General features: G+C 43.4%; 3 protein-coding genes across 3 annotated transcripts; all 3 read left to right on the forward strand.

Moving 5' to 3' along the window:
* Positions 1-1,058: 1,058 nt before the first annotated feature.
* Positions 1,059-7,184, forward strand: LOC123187310 (protein RETARDED ROOT GROWTH-LIKE). The gene is made up of 7 exons (XM_044599143.1): positions 1,059-1,564; positions 1,655-1,766; positions 2,772-2,934; positions 4,499-4,647; positions 4,720-4,871; positions 6,570-6,684; positions 6,775-7,184. Exons 1-7 carry the CDS (start codon positions 1,140-1,142, stop codon positions 6,901-6,903), a joined length of 1,245 nt encoding a protein of 414 aa, XP_044455078.1. The 5' UTR covers positions 1,059-1,139; the 3' UTR covers positions 6,904-7,184.
* A 964-nt stretch (positions 7,185-8,148) lies between these two features.
* LOC123187311 (L-ascorbate peroxidase 2, cytosolic) lies at positions 8,149-11,914 on the forward strand. The gene is made up of 9 exons (XM_044599146.1): positions 8,149-8,385; positions 8,475-8,649; positions 8,745-8,810; positions 10,357-10,405; positions 10,824-10,909; positions 11,008-11,087; positions 11,206-11,308; positions 11,422-11,480; positions 11,591-11,914. The coding sequence occupies exons 1-9, from the start codon at positions 8,264-8,266 to the stop codon at positions 11,619-11,621; spliced, it is 771 nt and encodes a 256-aa protein (XP_044455081.1). The 5' UTR covers positions 8,149-8,263; the 3' UTR covers positions 11,622-11,914.
* A 491-nt stretch (positions 11,915-12,405) lies between these two features.
* On the forward strand, positions 12,406-15,163 carry LOC123187312 (arogenate dehydratase 2). The gene is made up of 11 exons (XM_044599147.1): positions 12,406-12,734; positions 12,817-12,881; positions 12,990-13,082; positions 13,362-13,562; positions 13,639-13,722; positions 13,851-13,946; positions 14,028-14,105; positions 14,202-14,291; positions 14,396-14,460; positions 14,566-14,647; positions 14,729-15,163. The coding sequence occupies exons 1-11, from the start codon at positions 12,485-12,487 to the stop codon at positions 14,789-14,791; spliced, it is 1,167 nt and encodes a 388-aa protein (XP_044455082.1). The 5' UTR covers positions 12,406-12,484; the 3' UTR covers positions 14,792-15,163.
* Positions 15,164-20,159: the final 4,996 nt, after the last annotated feature.

Below are 20,159 nucleotides of genomic sequence, written 5' to 3' on the forward strand. Positions count from 1 at the left end.
ACTTTGTGCTCCTTGTTATATTTCATGTCATGGTGAAGGAAGTCGAGGAACTTGTGGACGTCGATGCATTACGAGACGGTCATCGGTTGCTTCAACATCATCAAATGCCTTGTGGGGTCAATTTGGATATGTGTGCGCGCAAGAGATCATGTGGAATACAAGCAAAGCGATCGGGGACATGAAGAGAAGCGACCCAACAATGCCATGCCATCTCCCCCAAACCGCCTAAATCACACTAAAACCGTCAAAGAGGGATTTACCAAGTTAAAAAAAATTGACAACCTGTTTGGTTGGGGGGGGGGGGGATAGTGGTAGGGAATCTGAAATTGAGGCGTACAAGACATATAATCCATTATTTGGTTGGGATGCTAAGGAGTTGATGAGGGAAGGGGAAAGGGATGGGATTAAGGGGGTCAATTCCCGTGCATCTCTTCCTACCCTCCACATGTTAATTCATATGGGATGTTACTTTATTTAAAATTCCCCATACTAACTCACACCGTGCACCAAACATGAGTTTGGGATAAAAATCAACTTCCCTTGTCTAATTCCTTATTAAACTCCCACATGTATACTGCCATTACCTTTCTTCATTTTGGCCAAACACGTTGTAACTGTCACTACCAAGATCGACTTGAGGGGGGATTTGTTCATCGAGGCAAATTTGGCGTAAAAAATGGACTTCTTCCATCCTTTTTTGAGGGTCTTTTTACTTATTATAGAGCAATAGGCTCATCATTGACTTTTATTGTTTGTTTGGCCGAGCTTATATAGGAGTAAACAATTATAGTGCTCGTTTTTTTTGTGGGAAACAGTTTTTTTAGGGGGGATTTGGAACGTGTTTTTTTAGGGAATTTAGTACTTGGAACGTGTGAGGAGGGTTGTGGTAGCCCATCTAGGCGCTGAATTCTTTGCGGCCCATCCCATTCCCGTTTCGGGTAAACAGCCAGTCAGCCAACAGGGCCCACCAGGCAGCCTCACACCAACGTGAGCCCCAAGACACAGAGAAAATCCCCATTCTATGGCGGCCTCTGCCCCACCCTCCTCTTCCTCCTCCTCCTTCCCCGTTTCGTCGCCTCCACTCCACCAGTCCACCGCCGCCCCCGCCCCCGCCGCCGCCTAGGGCAGAGGGGCTGCCCATGGAGCTCTCCAGGATCCGGACCTTCGAGAAGCGCCTCCTCCGGCCGCTCCTCTCCCTGCCCGCGCGCTCCCGGGCGTTCCAGACCCTGGCCCGCTCCACCCCTCCGCCGCCCTGCGCCCCCTCCCTCCTCCTCCTGCTCCGCACGCGCCACCTCGCGCCCCATCCCCATCCCCCACGCCGCGCCTCGCTCCCGCCCCTCCGCTCCTTCGCGTCCGTCTCCCCGGCCCCGTCGGCCCCCGGGAAGGACCTCCAGGGCAGCAACGGCAACGACGACGACGACGGCCTCCCGCCCGCGCCCCTCCCGCCGCCGCCCGAGGAGCTCGGTTCCGACGACGACGCCTACTACCAGGAGCAGCTGCTCGAGTACGCGCAAGAGGACGAGGCCCGCCTCGTCCCCGTCAAGGCCTACTTCCCCTGCACCAGGTCGGCGCCTACCTAGCCCATCTCACTCGTCCGTTTGGTTGCTGGGATTCTGGGCTCATCATCCTCTTTGCCAATTGTCATCTCTTGCAGCATCAACCTCAAGAGCCTCCAGTCGCAGAACTCCTTCAATGTCATCCCGCCTACTTCGCGTGCCACCAATTATGTCGTCCTCAGATACTATGATGTCAAGGGAGACCCAGAGGTGAGCGGTAATCCTATTCACATCCCCGTTTATCACTTGGTTACAGTTTCTCTGGTCCATTTCCGCCACGGCCTTTTGATTCATACGCAATGTGACCAACATTATGTGGTCTTGTCTGTTGAACCTAAGAAACAATGTATTTCCTGTACCAAAATTGTGTGTTTCAGTCCACACTTGTTATCTAAGGATGAAGATTTAAATAGGCATGATTTTGCAAAAGGCTACTTAACCGCTTGAAAAGTACCTGTAAAAAGAATTGCGGGGAGAATTGCTTCCACTTCTATTTTTCTACGATCTCTTTACTCAATGGCAATTTGTTATGCGAAATGTGGTTAAGCTAAAACAAATCTCAGTCTCATTTCCCGACACCCGTGATTACCCTCAGCCTTTATGTTCAAGCCGAGATAACTTGGAATAGAGGAGTATCAGTTTACACATGGAAGAGCGAAAGAACGAGCTCTCTGCAATCCTACAACCCTAGTTTAAGTTTTTCAAGACAACAGCTCGATACATGACTTGCTTAGTGGCCTTTGGCCATTGTCACAGTAACACAGTCACACTGTTTTGACCTATATAGCGTACATGTTGGCTAAACACAAAACATGTCACGGATGAACTGTCTTGGCAACTCTTCTTTTGCTTTCTCTAGCTATTTGGACAAACAGTGGTATTATTTAGAGCACGACAAAATGATTTAGAAGATATTTGGACTTGTGGTTCTTGTCATGCTTTTGCTCAGCACATATTTCTGCTAGGGCACATTTATACTTCTCAGACTTGTGATTGCTGTCTTGTTTATTAACACAATATTCAATGCAAGTTCACTGTTTCATTCTCGTGAGGTAATGAAAAACTGTTGCAAGCTGATTATAGCTCCACAGTCAGTTATTGTGTGATTGTGCCATCACATTTTTAGAATGTTGATGTACTGATGTTTATCATTCTTTAGTGTGTTACTAAGGATCTAATAGAGACTAATGGGTTGTGTCACCTGCTATTTTGCAGGGTTTTAAGACTGGTGTCATAGATGAGAGCCATTGCCACTATATGGTAGTTTTCCAATATGGGTCCATCGTGCTGTTCAATGTTTCTGACCATGAAGCAGATGGATACCTAAAAATTGTCGAGAGGCATGCTTCAGGGTTACTGCCAGAGATGAGGAAAGATGGTAAAACTCCTCAATATAAGAAAAGACTACTTATCTGATTTGATACAGTATAGCTCCTGAATCTTCATCTTCATCTGATAACTGTTACTGTTTTCTTCCACATATGAATGCTATGTTCTCCAATGACGAGATGTTTCATATTTAGTACTCCTACATAAACATTTGGCGATGCTCCTTGTTCACGTGAAAAGGTGATACAATGTTAACAGGCACGCACAGAAATATAGTCTAAAAATCTAGATGGTATTCACTAAGCAACAACGGGCAAGAAAATTTAGGTAGTTGTAAGTTTCCTTCGTAGAGATAACCGCTAGCAATTTCTGTAATAGTCGCAAAGATTACGAGTCGAACGACTAGTCTAGACTAGTCGCTCGACTAGTCTATGAGTCGCAAACTGGCTGTCGACTCGGTTTCTCGTGTAGACTACTTGTACGAGTCGAGCCAGTCATCGACTAGTCGACGACTAGTCCAGACTAGTCGACATGTTCGAGTCGAACGACTCAAAAAACTGGGGGAGTATAAATACGATGCCTCATCCCGCGGGAGACCTAATCCTTTCTTTCCCCTCCTCACCTGGACGCGCCGCCGGCTGCTGGACGCGCCCGTCGAGCCCTCCTCGTGCCGCCGGCCGCTGGACGCCCGCCGCCGCGGATCTGAAGCTCCACCGTTGCCGGCCCCACGTCGCGGATCTGAAGCTCCACCGTCGCCTTCGTCTCGCGCCCCTCCTCACGCTGCCGGCCCCTCGTGCTCTTCTCCTCTTCAGGCAGGTGAGCCTCAGTGCTGCTCTGCCTCGCTGCTGGACTGCTGGTGTTGCTCTGCCTTGCCCCTCCTTTCTCCTCCTCTTTCTTCTTGGCTTGCCGCTGCTGTTGCTCTGCTTCGCTGCTGGACTGCTGGTGCTGCTCTGCTTGCTGTTGGTGCTGCTCTGCTCGCAGATAGACTGCTGGTGCTGCTGTGCTTGCTGCTAGTTGCTGGTGCTGCTCTGCCTCAGTGACTCCACTTTGCTTGTTTCAATTGTATACTGTACTTGTATACTTATATAGTGTAATACTACATACTACTACTAGGTATTATTAGTTATGCACTGTAAGTTCAGTGCTACAGTACGATGTCGACTAGTCTCGCACTAGTCTAGACTTGTCTAGACTAGTCTATGAGTCTCAACCTTGGAACGACTCGTCGACTCTTCGACTCGTAAACGTTGAATAGTCGATCTTTGTTTTCTGTTTTCACATGCAGACTGTACTCTTCTAATGACTATGACATTTCCTCTTAGTCGAAACTGCTAATGTAATTGTACAATCTTGTCTTACTTTGTGATAATCTATCTGGCCTTTAACTTTGTAAAAATGGTATCACAGTTTATTGCTGATTAATGGTGAGGGTTGCCTTTTCATTTCGGTCTTTTGCAAAAGCAAATAGCCTATTCTCTAGTTGGTAGTTGCCGCATTCCAAAAAAACTAAATAAATCCAACTGCATGATATGCATGTATGATTGTGATTACTGTTGTAGTAATCTAATCGTTAGTATTTTCTGAGGATTCAACCTTGAAACCTTAAACTGTAGATTACGCCGTTGTTGAGAGGCCTGCCATGGAGAAGTGGATGGAGGGTGGACTTGATTTTATTATACTTAAGGATCTGAGTATCGATGGTATTCGGACAATTGGAAGTGTACTTGGTCAGAGTATCGCTCTTGACTATTATATCCGGCAAGTATGTACTCGTTAGTTTCATACATATGGTTATGAAACTTTGAAATATCTATCTAAAAATCTTCACTGATAGGTGGATGGAATGGTTGCCGAGTTCACGGATATAAATCGTGGAATGGAGAAAACTGGTACCTTCACTATGGAGAGGAAAAAGCTTTTCCAGTTAGTCGGAAAGGCTAACTCTAACTTGGCAGATGTCATTCTTAAGCTTGGACTTTTTGAGAGGTAAGAATAGCATCATACTGAGAGCTAAGCATGTAAACTCAATATATGGCGCAGTGTGCTGTTTCCATTTCCTGAATTTGTGTTAGGATGTGACTGTTGGACTAATCTTTTATATAGTGCATTTTTTCGTTTAAATGGTAAATAGTTTCCAAGCTCTGGAATATAAACAAGCTACTTATTCTTTGTGCTGTCATCAACTAGTCAGTCGTGTTGTACATTTGTGTCCACAAAATCTTCTGCTTTATGCGATCATGTCTGAGATAAGTATTTTGCTTTGTTTACTGAATTTGTGTTAGGATGTGACTGTTGGACTAATCTTTTATATAGCGCATTTTTTCTCTAATTGGTAAATAGTTTCCAAACTCTGGGATATAACAAGCTAGATAATTTTCCTTCCATTTCCCATCTTAAATACCATGCTTTCTGGCATGTGTTTTGACCACCTCTTATTCTTTGTCCTGTCATCCACTAGTGAGTCATGTTGTACAGTTATGTCCACAAAATCTTCTGCTTTATGCGATCATATCTGAGACAAGTATTTTGCTTTGTTTCTACGTACTAGTTTATAAGTTATGTGTAATGCTGAGAGATGTCAAAAGCTGATGTATTACGATCGTACTTGCATTGTTGCATAATCATTGACAATTGGAACTCTCATATTACAGTCCAATTCAGGCAGTACTTTTGTTGTTGTTAAAAGGCTTGTTTGGCAGATAGCGAGAATCATGGGAAATAGTATTTGTTGGCTACTGGGGAATAGGTGTATCTCTTGTTACTTTTTTTTGGGTGGCTTATAATCACTTTAGATCCCAGCAATGTATGTATAATGAGACATCATGGTAATTCAAATATTTTATATGTCCGTTCGTCTTATTGCTCTGCAAGTGCAGGTGTGCTGTTTTTTTTCTTGTATAACAAAAAAATGATTTGCTGTTATGCAAAAAATATGCATACTAAAAATATATGAAAATGGTAAAAGCCAGAACATGTGTTGCCCTTGTAATTTCTGAAAGTTTATAAAATTGTAATAAGCTGAACAGATGTTGGCCTTGTAATTGCACCTTTCATCCCCCCATTCCCCACCCCCAGTTACAATAAAACTATTCGATGTCGCTAAAATGAACTCTACACTTGTGTATCTGCACACATTTACCTGCTTGTTGCATAGTCATTGTCAAATTTAAATCTCATATTATATTACAGTCCAAGTGCTACATGAATGAATGTCTGGTATTACGTTTTTGGTAAAAAAAATGTCGTTTGGAATGCCAGAATCATGGTAGAAAATTGTATTTATTTCCTGAATGGAAATAGGTGTGTTTTTAGTGTTTTTGTGATCTAACGCTCTTATATATTAGTTTACAGAGGGTGTACTTCTTAGTTGTTATCAGCTCAGTTTTATGCCAGCATTGCATTTTCTCAATTGGATTGACTTTTTCGCATTCTTCATTCAACTGTTTAAGTATGCAGACAAAGTCCATATCATAAAAAGTTCAGAAATTCTATACACCATGTTGGTCTTATGTCTCTGCAAGTACATCTGTGCTGAGAGCCCCTCTTTCTTTTTTAACACCAAAAATTGTGTGTTTGCTCTATATGCAAATCTGCGCATTGAAAATCAAAATTGTGAAAAGCTGAAGGGGTTGTGAAAAGCTGTGGGGTGCACGTTTACTTACATAACTTTGTCTTCTCCGCCAGGTCAGACATTGCTTGGAAGAACGCAAACTATGCGCAGATCTGGGAGTTCCTCCGGGACGAGTACGAGCTAACCCAAAGATTCGGAAACCTTGATTTCAAGTTGAAATTTGTTGAGGTAAGGGCCATGGCACAGCAGCGCATGGGTTTCGTGTTGGCTTATCTGAAGATTTCTGACAGAGAATCCTGTAATTTTTTTTGGCTGCAGCACAACATCCGGTTCCTCCAGGAGATCCTCCAGAACAGGAAGTCGGACTTCCTGGAGTGGCTGATCATCATCCTCATCAGCGTGGAGATCTTGATATCCGTGTACAACATTGTCCAGGAGCAGATGTAGAGCGATAGCGTGAGACCAATACGTCGTTGTTGAGAGTGAGCGAGACCATCGTCAGAGCCACGAACGAACCACACTGTTTTGTCCGCGAGTTTTTTGGTTCCATTTCTTCCCCCCGGTAGAAGCCCCTGTAAAGAATTCGTAATTCGGACCATGAATGATCATGTACTCCCTCCGTTCGGAATTACTTGTCTTGGATATGGATGTATCTAAAACTAAAATACATCTAGATACATCCATTTCTGTGACAAGTAATTCTGAACGGAGGAAGTAGCTTTAGCGCACTTGCTTTGTCCGGACGGTGGTCGTGCTGCCGCTGTTGTCTGGCGCAAGTGTGAACTGCGGATGAGTCAGTGAGTGTGGCCGAGGTAGTAACTGGGCGGCGTGTGACTGGCACGCGATGGCGACGGCTCCTGTTGGCGTTCGTGGCTGGAACTTGAAAGGTAGGCGTGTGATTGATTGATCGGGCGATGTTGGCTTGACGGGGCGCGTGCAGGGCATAAGCCACGTTCACATTCTGACAACCGCCGGAACCTTTTTTCTATGGGAATGGGCTTGGAATTATACCATGGATCCAATCTGCCGGGGAATCGTTTGGTTTTTTTTCGGGGATTGTTGATTATATACTAAATAATAATGTACACTAACATTATACTACTCCCCCCGTTCCTAAATATTTGTCTTTTTAGACATTTCAAATGATTAACACATACGGATGTATGTAGACATATTTTAAAGTGTAGATTCATTCATTTTACTTCGTATGCAGTCACTTGTTAAAATGCCTAGAAAGACAAGTATTTAGGAACGGAGGAGGGAGTATTATTTACTAGTAAATCATATCCATTAGCCATTTAGCCACTTGCTCCCTTGATTAATCCGGCCGGACGGCGAGTGGGGCAGCCAGATGCATGCCTCGCCGGCCTGTCGTTGGCTCGTCGTCGCCCACTCCCTCCTCACCTCAGCCCCTAGCGAAAATAGCCAAGCGCTCTGGCTGACTGACCGGCCGACGTGGCCGGCCCAATCCTGGCCCACCACCTGGCGCCCCTCCCCGGCGGAATCTCCCGTGTTCACACTCCCGAATTACCCAAACACCCTCCTCCACCGGCGACCACACGAGGGCAGAACCGTCCCTCGCAACTTCCAAGCACGCCCGTGCGACCCGTCCGCCCTCGTGGCCGCACGATCCCCAGATCCAGCGGCCGCGGTCGCTCTACCAGAAGCTTCCGGCCCGGTGTATATAAGCGCGAGAGGGCCAGTGGCCTCCATCGTCTTCACCCCCGCTCCTCCTCCCCCACCCCACACACACCGCACGCGTTTGACATTTTCCGCCCACCACCACCGGAGGGAGCGAGCTCCAGCCATGGCCGCCAAGTGCTACCCGACGGTCAGCGACGAGTACCTGGCGGCGGTCGCCAAGGCCAAGCGCAAGCTCCGCGGCTTCATCGCCGAGAAGAACTGCGCGCCCCTCATGCTCCGCCTCGCGTAAGGAGTCCCGCGATCCGCTCGATCCCCTTCCTCTCCCTCGTCTCGCGCCGATCTGATCTGACGGGCGCGCTCTCTGTCCTCCGCAGGTGGCACTCGGCCGGGACCTTCGACGTGGCCACCAAGACCGGCGGCCCCTTCGGCACCATGAAGTGCCCCGCGGAGCTCGCGCACGGCGCCAACGCCGGCCTCGACATCGCCGTCAGGCTGCTCGAGCCCATCAAGGAGCAGTTCCCCATCCTCTCCTACGCCGACTTCTACCAGGTGACGCGCCCTTCCCCGATCCGATCTCGCCCGCCCAGATCGCCGTGCTCCCGAATCGATTTGATCTGATTTTTGCCGTTTCTGCGGTGTTGCAGCTCGCTGGAGTCGTCGCCGTCGAGGTGACCGGCGGGCCTGAGGTCCCCTTCCACCCGGGGAGACAGGTGAGAACCATTTCTGCTCTCCCCCAACGGGCCATAAGATTTATCTAGGGGTTAAGCCTGTTTTGTTTAGTTTATCTGCGCTGCCTGAAGTGATGCACCATTTCTGTATCTTATCCTTGTGCGGGATGGTGGACCTGCCAACGTGTATTATTGACTTGAGTGACGACAGATGCAGTATTGTTTAGTCGGGTGGTTGGAATGGTTGGTCCAGAGAAAATTGTTTATAGATTAGTGATTTGGTGAAATCTGGTGCTTGATTATTGCTGTGATGGGTACATCCAAGACAGTTATTGCGGCTTCATGAGTGCGTTGTGTTTTTGTTCCATCCAATGTCTGATCCTGATCTGATCTGATATAGCCATAATTATGGAAAAGAAATGACATGGTATTCCATAAAATTCTAGTACATGTGTTGGTGTGCTAATGACAGTTCAGGGGAAATGGTGTTCTGATCAAGTAATGATGATTGAATCTATGTGTGGGGTTGCTGCTTTGGTGTGACCATGGTAGATTAAGAGGATTATGAAGCTAACAATCACAAAAACTTCTACCTAGATTGTATTTATATGCCATACAATTACAGATGTCATTTCTCTTTGTTCTATTTTAGCGTTCTAGCTCTACATAATTTTATGATGTTAGTTCGAATAAAACATTAACAACTGTTGTTATGCAATGTTATGGAAAGTATGTGTGTCCTCACATTCTCATAGGCTGTCTAAAATCTGTTTACATGGAAATAACTGAAGAGCAGTGTTTTAATTGGGTATTGTTTAGTGATTTTAGTGACGACAGATGCGGTATTGTTTAAGGACTTTAGTGACTTTAATTCAGTATTGTTTGTCCTCATATTCTCTTTATTGACTTTAGCGATGACAGATGCAGTGTTGTTTAGTTGGGTAGTTGGAATAGTTGGTCGAGACAAAATTGTTTATAGAATGGTGATTTGGTGAAATATCGGGCTTGTTTATTGCTGTGATGGATACATCCAAGACAATTATTGCGGCTTCGTGAGTGGGGTGTATTTTTGTTCCATTCAATGTCTGATCCTTAATCCATAACTATGAAAAAGAAATGTGTTGGTGTGCTGACTAGAGTTCAGGGGAAATGGTGTTCTTGTCCATTCACATTGTTTCTTAGGCAACATTGTATGCATATGTCTATAATCTAGATGCTTTGCACAGTTATCTACTTTGAAAACATCATTTAACTAATCAGAATTGTCCTCAAACTTGCCTCCCAATAGATATTAGGTCACCGTTTATCTTCATGTCTTTGGCTGAACTATGTGATCCTGGTTTGCTTTTTTTATCTATATGGGATGGCTGTTGATTGGGAATAATATTTAACAGGGTATCTACATGAATGTTTATGCTTCCTGGCCTGTTGTGTGTGAATGAGTTAGAGCGTGTTTGTCCTTGTCTTCTCATAGTGCTGTCTAAAATCTGTTTACATGGAAATAGAATAGCAGTGGTTTTCTTTCCCCTGTATGTGTGTGTACGCACATGGTTTGTGGATGTTTATAGTGGGTTGACTTTGTTTGCAGGACAAGCCCGAGCCTCCTCCAGAAGGCCGTCTTCCTGATGCTACCCAAGGTACTATTGTGCAGCATCTTATATATTAACACAACTACAGAACTTATATATTGATAAACATGGCTGATTGCATTATTATTATTTTTTGTACCAGTTATGCAATGGAATGTTTAGCATATCATCATTTAGGCATTTATTAATTCATAGTGGTATCAACTGTTAGTTTCACAAGAGGACACAATTAAATTCGTTAGAATTCCAGCATTTCTCTTAGTTTAGGTGTACCTACGGAATTCTTAAGTTTTATGTCTCGGTCTATGTGATGCACCCTGTCAATGCTGGACCATGCCTCTGCTTCTATAGTCAGGGTTAAACGGATTATGCTTGCCTGCTTGTTTTATCCTGTGAATTTACGGCGTGTGGATTGGTGGATTTGATTTTTTACCTGGCTGACATGGTGAACTTACTGTTGCATCAGGCTCTGACCACCTCAGGCAGGTGTTTTCCACTCAGATGGGTTTGAGTGACCAGGACATTGTTGCTCTTTCTGGTGGTCACACCCTGGTTAGTAGTCTAACTGCTCAAATTATCATGTTGGGCCATGCTTGTCTGTAGGCTTGATTGAAAGGTTGTGCTTACGCAGCTTTAATTGTCTGATGCAGGGAAGATGCCACAAGGAGAGGTCCGGCTTTGAGGGAGCCTGGACTGCCAACCCTTTGATCTTCGACAACTCTTACTTCACGTATGTAATCTATGCATGCTTGTTTGCAAGAGTTGGAAGCTGTCTCTGTTATCTTTTTTTTTGCCATGTTGATATGCTGTTCTTGTTTCCTCAAACAAAAATTTTCTTCTGTTGACAGTGAGCTCCTTTGTGGGGAGAAGGAAGGCCTTCTTCAGTTGCCGACCGACAAGACCCTCCTGACTGACCCGGCCTTCCGCCCACTTGTGGACAAATATGCTGCGGTACATCCTCGATCCTTTGTAGCCTATTATGGGTTCTCACTGTGTTCATCTTTGGCTACCGTACCAATGTGATGTGTGTGATCTGAGAGGCCGGATGCTCATTGATTTTGCAGGATGAGGATGCTTTCTTTGCTGACTACGCTGAGGCACACCTCAAGCTATCCGAATTGGGGTAAGTGATGCAAGTATCATCGGTGCCCTTGATATGCACCATTGCAATGATAACTTTGCTTGTGCAAACATCCTTGGAGAGTAAATCCATGTGTGTCGGTTGTTTTTCAGATTTGGCGAGGCTGTTGAGGGCTGCTGCTGATTCAAGCTCGGCGCCTGAAGGTCGTTAATGGAGAAGAAGAAGAAGATCATGAAGAAGAAGAGCAATAAGGATGTCATGTGTTTGTCTGGACTTGGATTAGATGGGTCGGTCGATGGGGTGTTGCATTGTTTTGCTTTGACGCCTCGTGTCTTGTGATGGGCGTGCTTGTAGTATGAACTGCCAAGTGTTATGTAGTTCCTTTCCGGTTGAATTGTTATTCCCTGTCGAGGACGAAACGGAGATTTGGTTGCCCTCATTTGGCCATTGAGCTCATGTCATTGTTTGTTTTACCAGCTTGTTGTCGTGCCTGTCCGCTAGTTCTGTGTTGGCCTGGTTCTTTCTCGCATTGTCGTCTATGGAGCTGCAAATTCTTCACGGATCTACACGCTAGAACAAATGAATATAGCATTTACCGAGACATAAGCAAGTTTTGTATCATCGTTTGCTGTTTGCATTTTGTTTTTAACATAGTACAGACGCAAGCGCATTTGATGCGTAAATCTCTGTACGAAAGTGCTGTGCACATGACGTGATCATGCACGATTTGCGGACGACGGGAGTAGGCATCTCTGTTTAGGCCGTGCATCGTGTACATACGTACCCCCTACTCCAGCTAGATATACTCATAACTCGCAAATATCTTTTGTTGATCTTGCATTTACATCGAGCTGCAAAAATGGAATTAATGATTCCCGAATCACCAAACACCAACCAATGGGAACGCCTGGAAAACCTCTCCCTCCCTCCACCCCGCCCCCCTCGTTTATAAGTTTAACAAGCCTCCGCCCGCCGTCACCAACCTCCGCAACTCGGTCCACCAATCCACCACCACCATACCCCCCGTACCGTACCACCAGTCCACCATGGCCGCCTCCTCCTCCTCCTCGCTCCGGATCCCCGCACCAACCCACCACCCCGCCGCGGGGGCGCGTCCGCGGCGGCTGCCCTTCCACGCCGTCTCCGTCCGCCCCCGCCGCTCCGCAGCCTCCGCCTCCGCCTCCTCCTCCTCCCCGCAGCAGGCGCCGGCGCCGGGCGACGGCGACGACGCCGACGGGCCCACCGGCGTGCCCGTGCCCGTGCCCTTCTCCCGCGACTCCGCCATCGCGCTGCCTCGTGAGGCCGACATCATGTTTGTTTTCTGCTTCTCGCTGCGCTTCTGTATGTATGTAAGCGGTATGCTTGTCTGTGAATGCAGGGCCGCTGACGAGCGCGGATCTGATGGGGGAGGCCAGCGGGGAGGGCCTCAGGGTCGCGTACCAGGTCCGTTTTCTCTCCTCCTTCTCTCTTCTTCTGAGGAACACTGACGATAATGATGGCGGTGAATGGTTCTGACTACGATGCAACGCGACTCTGACCAACCAATCTCAGGGGTGCCCGGGCGCCTACAGCGAGGCCGCCGCCAAGAAGGCCTACCCGAGCTGCGAGACCGTGCCCTGCGAGTACTTCGAGACCGCCTTCCAGGTACCATCCCTCAACCGTCCATCAATCCACTCCACTGTCCCCTGATCCCCTCCAATCCACGACATGGTTTCGGGACATGTGTCATATATTGCAGTGCTGAAACCATCACAGTATGCACCGAATGATATATTGTGATCCAAAATTAGCACCAATTATTACCATAGGAACCAACACCAGGTTTTGTGCACGGTTTCAGCGAGCCGTTTTTTATTTGAGCACCCCTAGTTGATCCTGCCAGACATCGACCGTCAGATAGTGATGACCTCGTCTGTCTAACAGGCCGTTGAGAAGTGGGCGGCTGACCGTGCAGTGTTGCCGCTGGAGAATTCCTTGGGCGGCAGCATACATCGCAACTATGACCTCCTGCTTCGCCACCGGCTGCACATTGTGGGTGAGGTGCGGCTGGCGGTTCGTCATTGCCTGCTCGCGAACCGTGGCGTCAAGATTGAGAACCTGCGGAGTGCCATGAGCCACCCTCAGGTGAGTTGGACAGTTTTATCAATTCATCCCCAGCCCTGTTTGATTCACCTGTTTAAATGCTGTAATTGTTTTTTAGGCTCTTGCGCAGTGTGAGCAAACACTGACGCAGCTAGGAATTGAACACAGAGAAGCTGTCGATGATACAGCGGGTGCAGCCAAGGTAGGATGCTGTTTGATGGCATTATTTGGTTCACGAAATTGCTGTTCGCTTCTTTGTCTCTGTTAGCAGGAGTTTCGAACATCAAGTTAATTCTGCTGTCACTAATCAGAGTAATATGCGCCTTTTAGCAAATTGCAGAAGAAAATCTCCAAGACACTGCTGCTGTTGCCAGTTCATTGGCTGCTCAACTTTATGGACTGGACATTCTTGCAGAAAATATCCAGGTATAACTGGTTCATTCTAAATCTGTAAGAGACCATCTTCTGTTTTTATTCATGGGAACTGTAGCTCACCTCTTTATATAGGATGACGCAGATAATGTAACCCGTTTCATGATGCTGGCTCGGGAACCCATTATCCCTCGCACAGATAAGCCATTCAAGGTATGTGTTGCAGGGAATCTTCCTGCAATTTCCTTGTTCCCCTCTTTGCTGGTAAATGCTAATGAAATGTTGCTCTATAAATTGTATGGTCTCCAGACTAGCATAGTATTCTCTTTGGAAGAAGGACCTGGACAACTCTTCAAGGCGCTTGCTGTCTTTGCTCTGAGAAAAATTAACCTCACCAAGGTATTGTATCTTCAGCAACATCATGCTCTTAGTATTTTGTCAACACTCATGCGGGTTTGAAGCAAAACTGATCGGTGCTGCATCCTTTTTTGTATGGTCTGTAGATGGAAAGCCGTCCACACAAGAAAAAGCCTCTACGTGTAGCTGATGATAATTCCACCCCGCTGAAGTAAGAACAAATTTATTCATTTGAGTTCCATTTAACAATGCATGATTTGAGCTGCACGATAACTGTATTATATATATGATAACATTTCTCAAAATTTTGTGCCAGGCACTTTGACTACCTTTTCTACGTAGATTTCGAGGCATCAATGGCTGATCCGAATGCACAAAATGCTCTGAGTAACTTAAAGGTGTGGTTTTATTTGTCGGTATGGTCCGGTGGTTAAGCGAGCGAGCGGTGTCTTATTTCATGTCTGTTTTTGTTTTTGCAGCAAGAGTTTGCCACCTTCCTAAGAGTTCTTGGGAGCTATCCTACCGATGTCACCGAAGCATGAGTGCCCGGCACCTGAGCAAACACAAATCATCCCTTGATGGTCGGTATTTGGCTCTGGAATAGAAGCAATTTTTTTCACCGGTCGCGGTGAAGAGATTCACCTGGCAGTTTTGAACTCCACAATTCAGTAAATCTTCCTGGGGGCTTCTTTGTTCTTTCCACGAGGACAGTAGTTCTCCAGATATTCTTTATTTTCCTGTGAATGTGAGAGGAACTCTCAACACATATATATCTTTTGCCTCAGAGCTCGTGAAATATCAGCTTTTATAATTTTAGGAGTACTTGCTGGAGAATAGTTTTGGTTGGTTTGTGTGTCTTGAATAGTGATGGTGATAGTTTAAAGTATCAAGCATTAAGTGTGATGTTTATGTTTGAGGCTGCAGTAATGCGTGTGTTATTTGCAAAGTTGATTGGTGGGTGGGTTAGCTAACATGTGTGGGCCGGACTGGGTTGTTGGCTACGACTGTGGTGATGCCATCAGATGGCCTTGTTACTGTTGCCATGGTAGCAGTCAGAAAATTGTGAGAAGCTACTTCAAAACATAGGTTGGCAGAAGATGTACCTTCCATCTTGTAAAATTCCACCTATAAATTCTATTCAGACTGAGAAAGGAACAAAAAAGAGATAATCCAGCTATGGATTCAAATTCTTCTATGAATTTTACTTTCAACCACTATTCACGGCTGAATTTTTCTTCTTCTGTGTCATGTTCTTTTCATGATTTCAACTACTTTTTTTTTTGCGAAATCATGATTTCAACTACTGATCATGTAATATTCTGTCTTAATAGTGACAATGATAGTTTGAACTCAAGCATTGTGTGTGATGTTATGATTGAGGCTGCAATAACGTGTGTATTGTTTGCATCATTGGCTGGTGGGGCTGGGTTGGCTAACATGTGGTATGCGGGTAGAGACAACGTGTGTTACTTTACCAAAAGATATATTGGGGGGGGGGGGGGGGGGGGGGGGATGCTAGTTTGCTCGTCTCCCTGCATAGAAATTCTTGACTGCTCGATCAGCATGATTGCACTCTCTTCGTGATAATATGCATATGTAGTGCTGCGAAATTTCTATTCCATGCGTAGGTCAATAGATATCGACGAAACTCGCACCCGTAAGTTTTTTTAGTAATGTGGGACATTTTTCAAACCCATTATCTTTTTCTAAAAAAACTGACACATTTTTAAAGAATTCATAAACATTTTTGAATATGCCACAGCCTCGTTTTTTCTAAAAAAATTAACATTTTTTGTTTTATTTATCCTATAAAATACTCTAAAATATATATTACAAAAATAATCTCCATAATGTTTTGAAAAATGTTGGCCAAACATTTAAAAAATTGCTAAATGTGTATAGAGAAAATGTTTGTTACATATACGAAAAATATATACAAGAAAATACAATGTGTATGAAAAAGAATTGGTCATGTATTTAAAAAATTTAATCAAGCATTTGATAAAACATGTTGAACAAGTATTTTTTTTAAATATGAATCAAGAATTTGAAAAATGTTAAATTTGTACAGAAAAAATATTGATCAGGTATTAAAAAATGATGAAAAATATGAACTTGTATAAAAATGTTAATCAAGCATTTTGAGAAAAATGCTGAACAAGTATTTCCAAAATATTAATCAAGCATGTAAAAAATGTCAAATGTGTACAGAGAACATGTTAAGCATGTATTCAAAAATAAATTTCGTCTTTGAAAAAAGTTAATGTATAGAAAAAATATTGACCATGTATTAAAAAATGATAACCTTGTATTTAAAAAATGTTTAAATGTGTATAGTAAAATGTTGAGCATGCATTCAATTTTTTAGCCTTGTATATACAAAATGTTAATCAAGCATTTGATAAAAAATAACCGTGTATAGAAAAAATGTTGAAGAAGTCTTAAAAAATGTTAGTCACGTATTGGAATCTTTTTAATTAATAATTTTAAAAAATGTTAAACATGTGTTAAAACAATGTGTTAGATACATACAAAAAATGTGTGTAGAAAACAATTGAACCCGAGAGGAAACAAGAAAAATTGTCAAAAAATGAGAAAGTGACAAACAAAACCGAAGTAAAACAAAGAAAAGAAAAAGAAAGGAAAAAGGAATGAGAAATGGAAAAAATAATAAAGAAAAACGAAGAAAAGAAAGAAAATCCGGTAAAAATTGAGAAAAACCGAACAAAAACTGTTGAAAAAAAATTGGAATGTCGGCTCTTTTGTGAATAAGTAGGCAGCACCTAGTATTTAACATGAACTTGACACTTACCCAATGACCAGCTTCGCTACATATCATTGAGGATGCTTAGGATCGAATCCTGGGATCTTCTTTTTTTCTTCTCTTTTTTATTTCTTTTCAAGGTGCACTAACGGGCTGGTCGATTACTGTGGTTTCTTAAGGTGAGAGATCCTTCCTTTGCGCTTAATGCGAGATATAGCTCCCACACCCGCCTTGCGCTTTGATCACCCACGCAACCCCCCATAATCGCTCGCTAAGATATGGGCCGATCAATATCTATGACTTTTCATGTACCTTTCTTCCACTGGTTCGGGGAAGGATCTACAACCTTCCCGTAACAAGTTTTTTCTTCGGTTTTCTTGGTCGTTTTTTTCCATTTTAAAATTTGGAACAATTTTTAAATTCGAAAATATTTTTTAATTTCCTTTTATAAATATTTGCATAAAATATTTGAAATGGTGAAAATTTCAGAATCGATGTATTTTTTGAAATCATGAACATTTATTGAATCGGTAATCCTTTTTAATTGACTAATATTTTCAAAATTTTGGAAATAATTTTTTGAATTCCTATTTTTTAATATATGAACATATTTGGGATTCCGAACCTTTTTTGAATTCACAAATATTTGTGAATTTTGGATATTTTTTGAAATACAAGAGTATTTTCTAAATTCATAAACCTTTTTTTAATATAGGAACTTTCTTTAAATTCATTAAAATAGTTTGAATTAATGGATCTTTTTTGTAAGTCATGATTTTTTTAAATCTTAGAACATTCTTCAAATTCATGAACATTTTTTAAAATTTAAGAACAACTTTTGAACTCCAAAAACATTTGTAAATTCCTGACTCTTTTTTTGAAATTTGTGATTTTTTTTTGAAAATTTTGTAGTGGTGAGCGTAATTGGAATTCATGTTTTTTAAATCCCAAATGTTAATAAAAACATAAATTGGAAAAACCAATTAATAAAGTAAGGAAAAAGACTGGGATGCCTCGTCCCGACGGGCCGGTCCAAAGTGCGGGTTCGCTGCGCCTGTGCTGCCCTATGTGCGCGAGGTTGGAGACCGTTCTCTCATAGTGGCGGAGCGCGAGGTTGGCCATGGGCATTGTGTATCCCTTTTATCCAAAGTACTAGGCCAACTTATGGCCCACTATGCTTGGAACCGAGCTCTCCATATGATGCTATCAAATTTGGTGCAAATAGGTATTGAACTAAAACCATGGCACTTATTTCCGATCGGACGGAGTAGCATTGTAAGATCCATTAAAAAGGAGTAACATAAGGGTTTTCAACATTATGGCAATGAAATAGGTGCTTTGGATCATGGGATCCATGGAGCACCTTTAAAAAAAGGAAAGTAATAAAAATCTGACGTCAGCTTTCTAGGCATGGTAAATCTGACATTTTTCATGGCAATTTATGTTGGCGCGATGATGAAAAATTTAATTTGCAAGCACGGCAATTTTCTGACAAAAAATAAACCGAGGCAGAATTTTCGTGCTCGTCAACTAAACTTGCCATCCTTGAAGAACATAATTTCCCATGCTAAAAAAATGACCTCAGATTTGTAGTGGAGTAAAAAAAAAAGAAACAAAAATCAAATTTTAAAGTTGCAAAAAATCAAGAAAGCTACAAGTAGATATGGATGTATCCTACATGTGTACTCCCTCCATTCCAAAATACTTTGCATATGAGTTTTGTTTAAGGGTTTGTCTAGGTCTTAGTCGACTGAGACTTCGCGAAGTCTCAGTCGACTGATGACATCAGCATATGTACAAACCAGGCCTGCTTTGTTTATTAAACTGTTTGCATGTTTGTGCTGCTACGGGCTGGCTTTGTACTTCTACTGGGCTTTTATCTCATCTTTTCCCCTGTGATCTATTGCTTTGTTGTCAGATTTTTTTCCTCTTTTTGTAGTTGGGATGTACGACTGCAAATATAATATGTATTTTGCTATCCAGCTACAACCTCAACGAGTGAGGTAAATTTTTTGTTCAAATCATAGCATTATTTTTTGCCGGAAAAAATCTTGTATATGCAATACGATGCATGCTTGTAGTGTTTTTTATATGGTCATGTAACTTATTGTCATTTTTTCATGATACAAAGTATTTGAACACAAAGAAAAGATATTGAAGAAAATAATAATAGTTTTGTGCTTGCTATTGCTTGCCCGCGAGCTATGCAGTTGTTGCCTGCTGTTGTTAAAGTACAGAAGGACAAAGGTCAAACACATAGGTATATACAGTATATACATCATTTTTGTTACACGAACAATTTTTTAAAAAGTGTGTGAGCATTTTCTAAAAATTACATGAGCATTTTTAAGAACCGTGAACAGCTTTCAATTTTACGGACAGTTTAAAAGAAATATGAAACGTGTTTTCAAATATGGACAATTTTTTAAATGCATGAACATTTACTAAGGATTGCATGAAAAATTCTAGAAAATTGTTCGTCGCATATTGAAAAAAATGTTCACCGCATATTCGAAAAGTGCTCACTAATTATTTTTAAAAAAACTTAGAGATGTATTTTTAAAATATTCATATACACACAAGGAAATGTATTTCTACTAATGGGAAATTAAAATCATATTAAAGGGGAAAAGGAGCAAATTAACTGCAAGTGTCCCTCTCCCGCCGCCCTCTGGCAAAACAAGTGTCGGTTGCAATTGAGGGCAACACTTGCAGTTGCGTGCCTAGCGTCAGACATGCAACTATCCCCGCCCCTCTCCTGCCGCCCACCGACAAAACAAATGTTAGTTGCAGTCGGGTGTGTTGACATGCAGTTTCACTCGAGGGTGACACTTGCAGTTGCGTGCCTAGTGTCAAACATGCAACTCCCCCCTCTCTCGCCACCCTCCGACGAAACAAAGGACAATTGAAGTCGGATGGGTAGACATACAATTGCAGTCGGGGGCGAAACTTGCAGTTGCGTGCCTACGGTCATACATGCAACTGCACCCCCCTCCCCCCTCCAGATGTCCTCCGACATAAGAAAAAAAATTAGTTGCAATCGGGTGGGTAGATATGCAGTTGCAGTCAAGGACAACACTTGCAGTTGCATGCCTAGTCTGAGGCATGGAACTACCCCCCTCCTGCCGCCCATCGATAGAACAAAA

The sequence above is a fragment of the Triticum aestivum genome, chromosome 2A (assembly GCF_018294505.1).
Source record: "Triticum aestivum cultivar Chinese Spring chromosome 2A, IWGSC CS RefSeq v2.1, whole genome shotgun sequence".
Taxonomy (NCBI): domain Eukaryota; kingdom Viridiplantae; phylum Streptophyta; class Magnoliopsida; order Poales; family Poaceae; genus Triticum; species Triticum aestivum.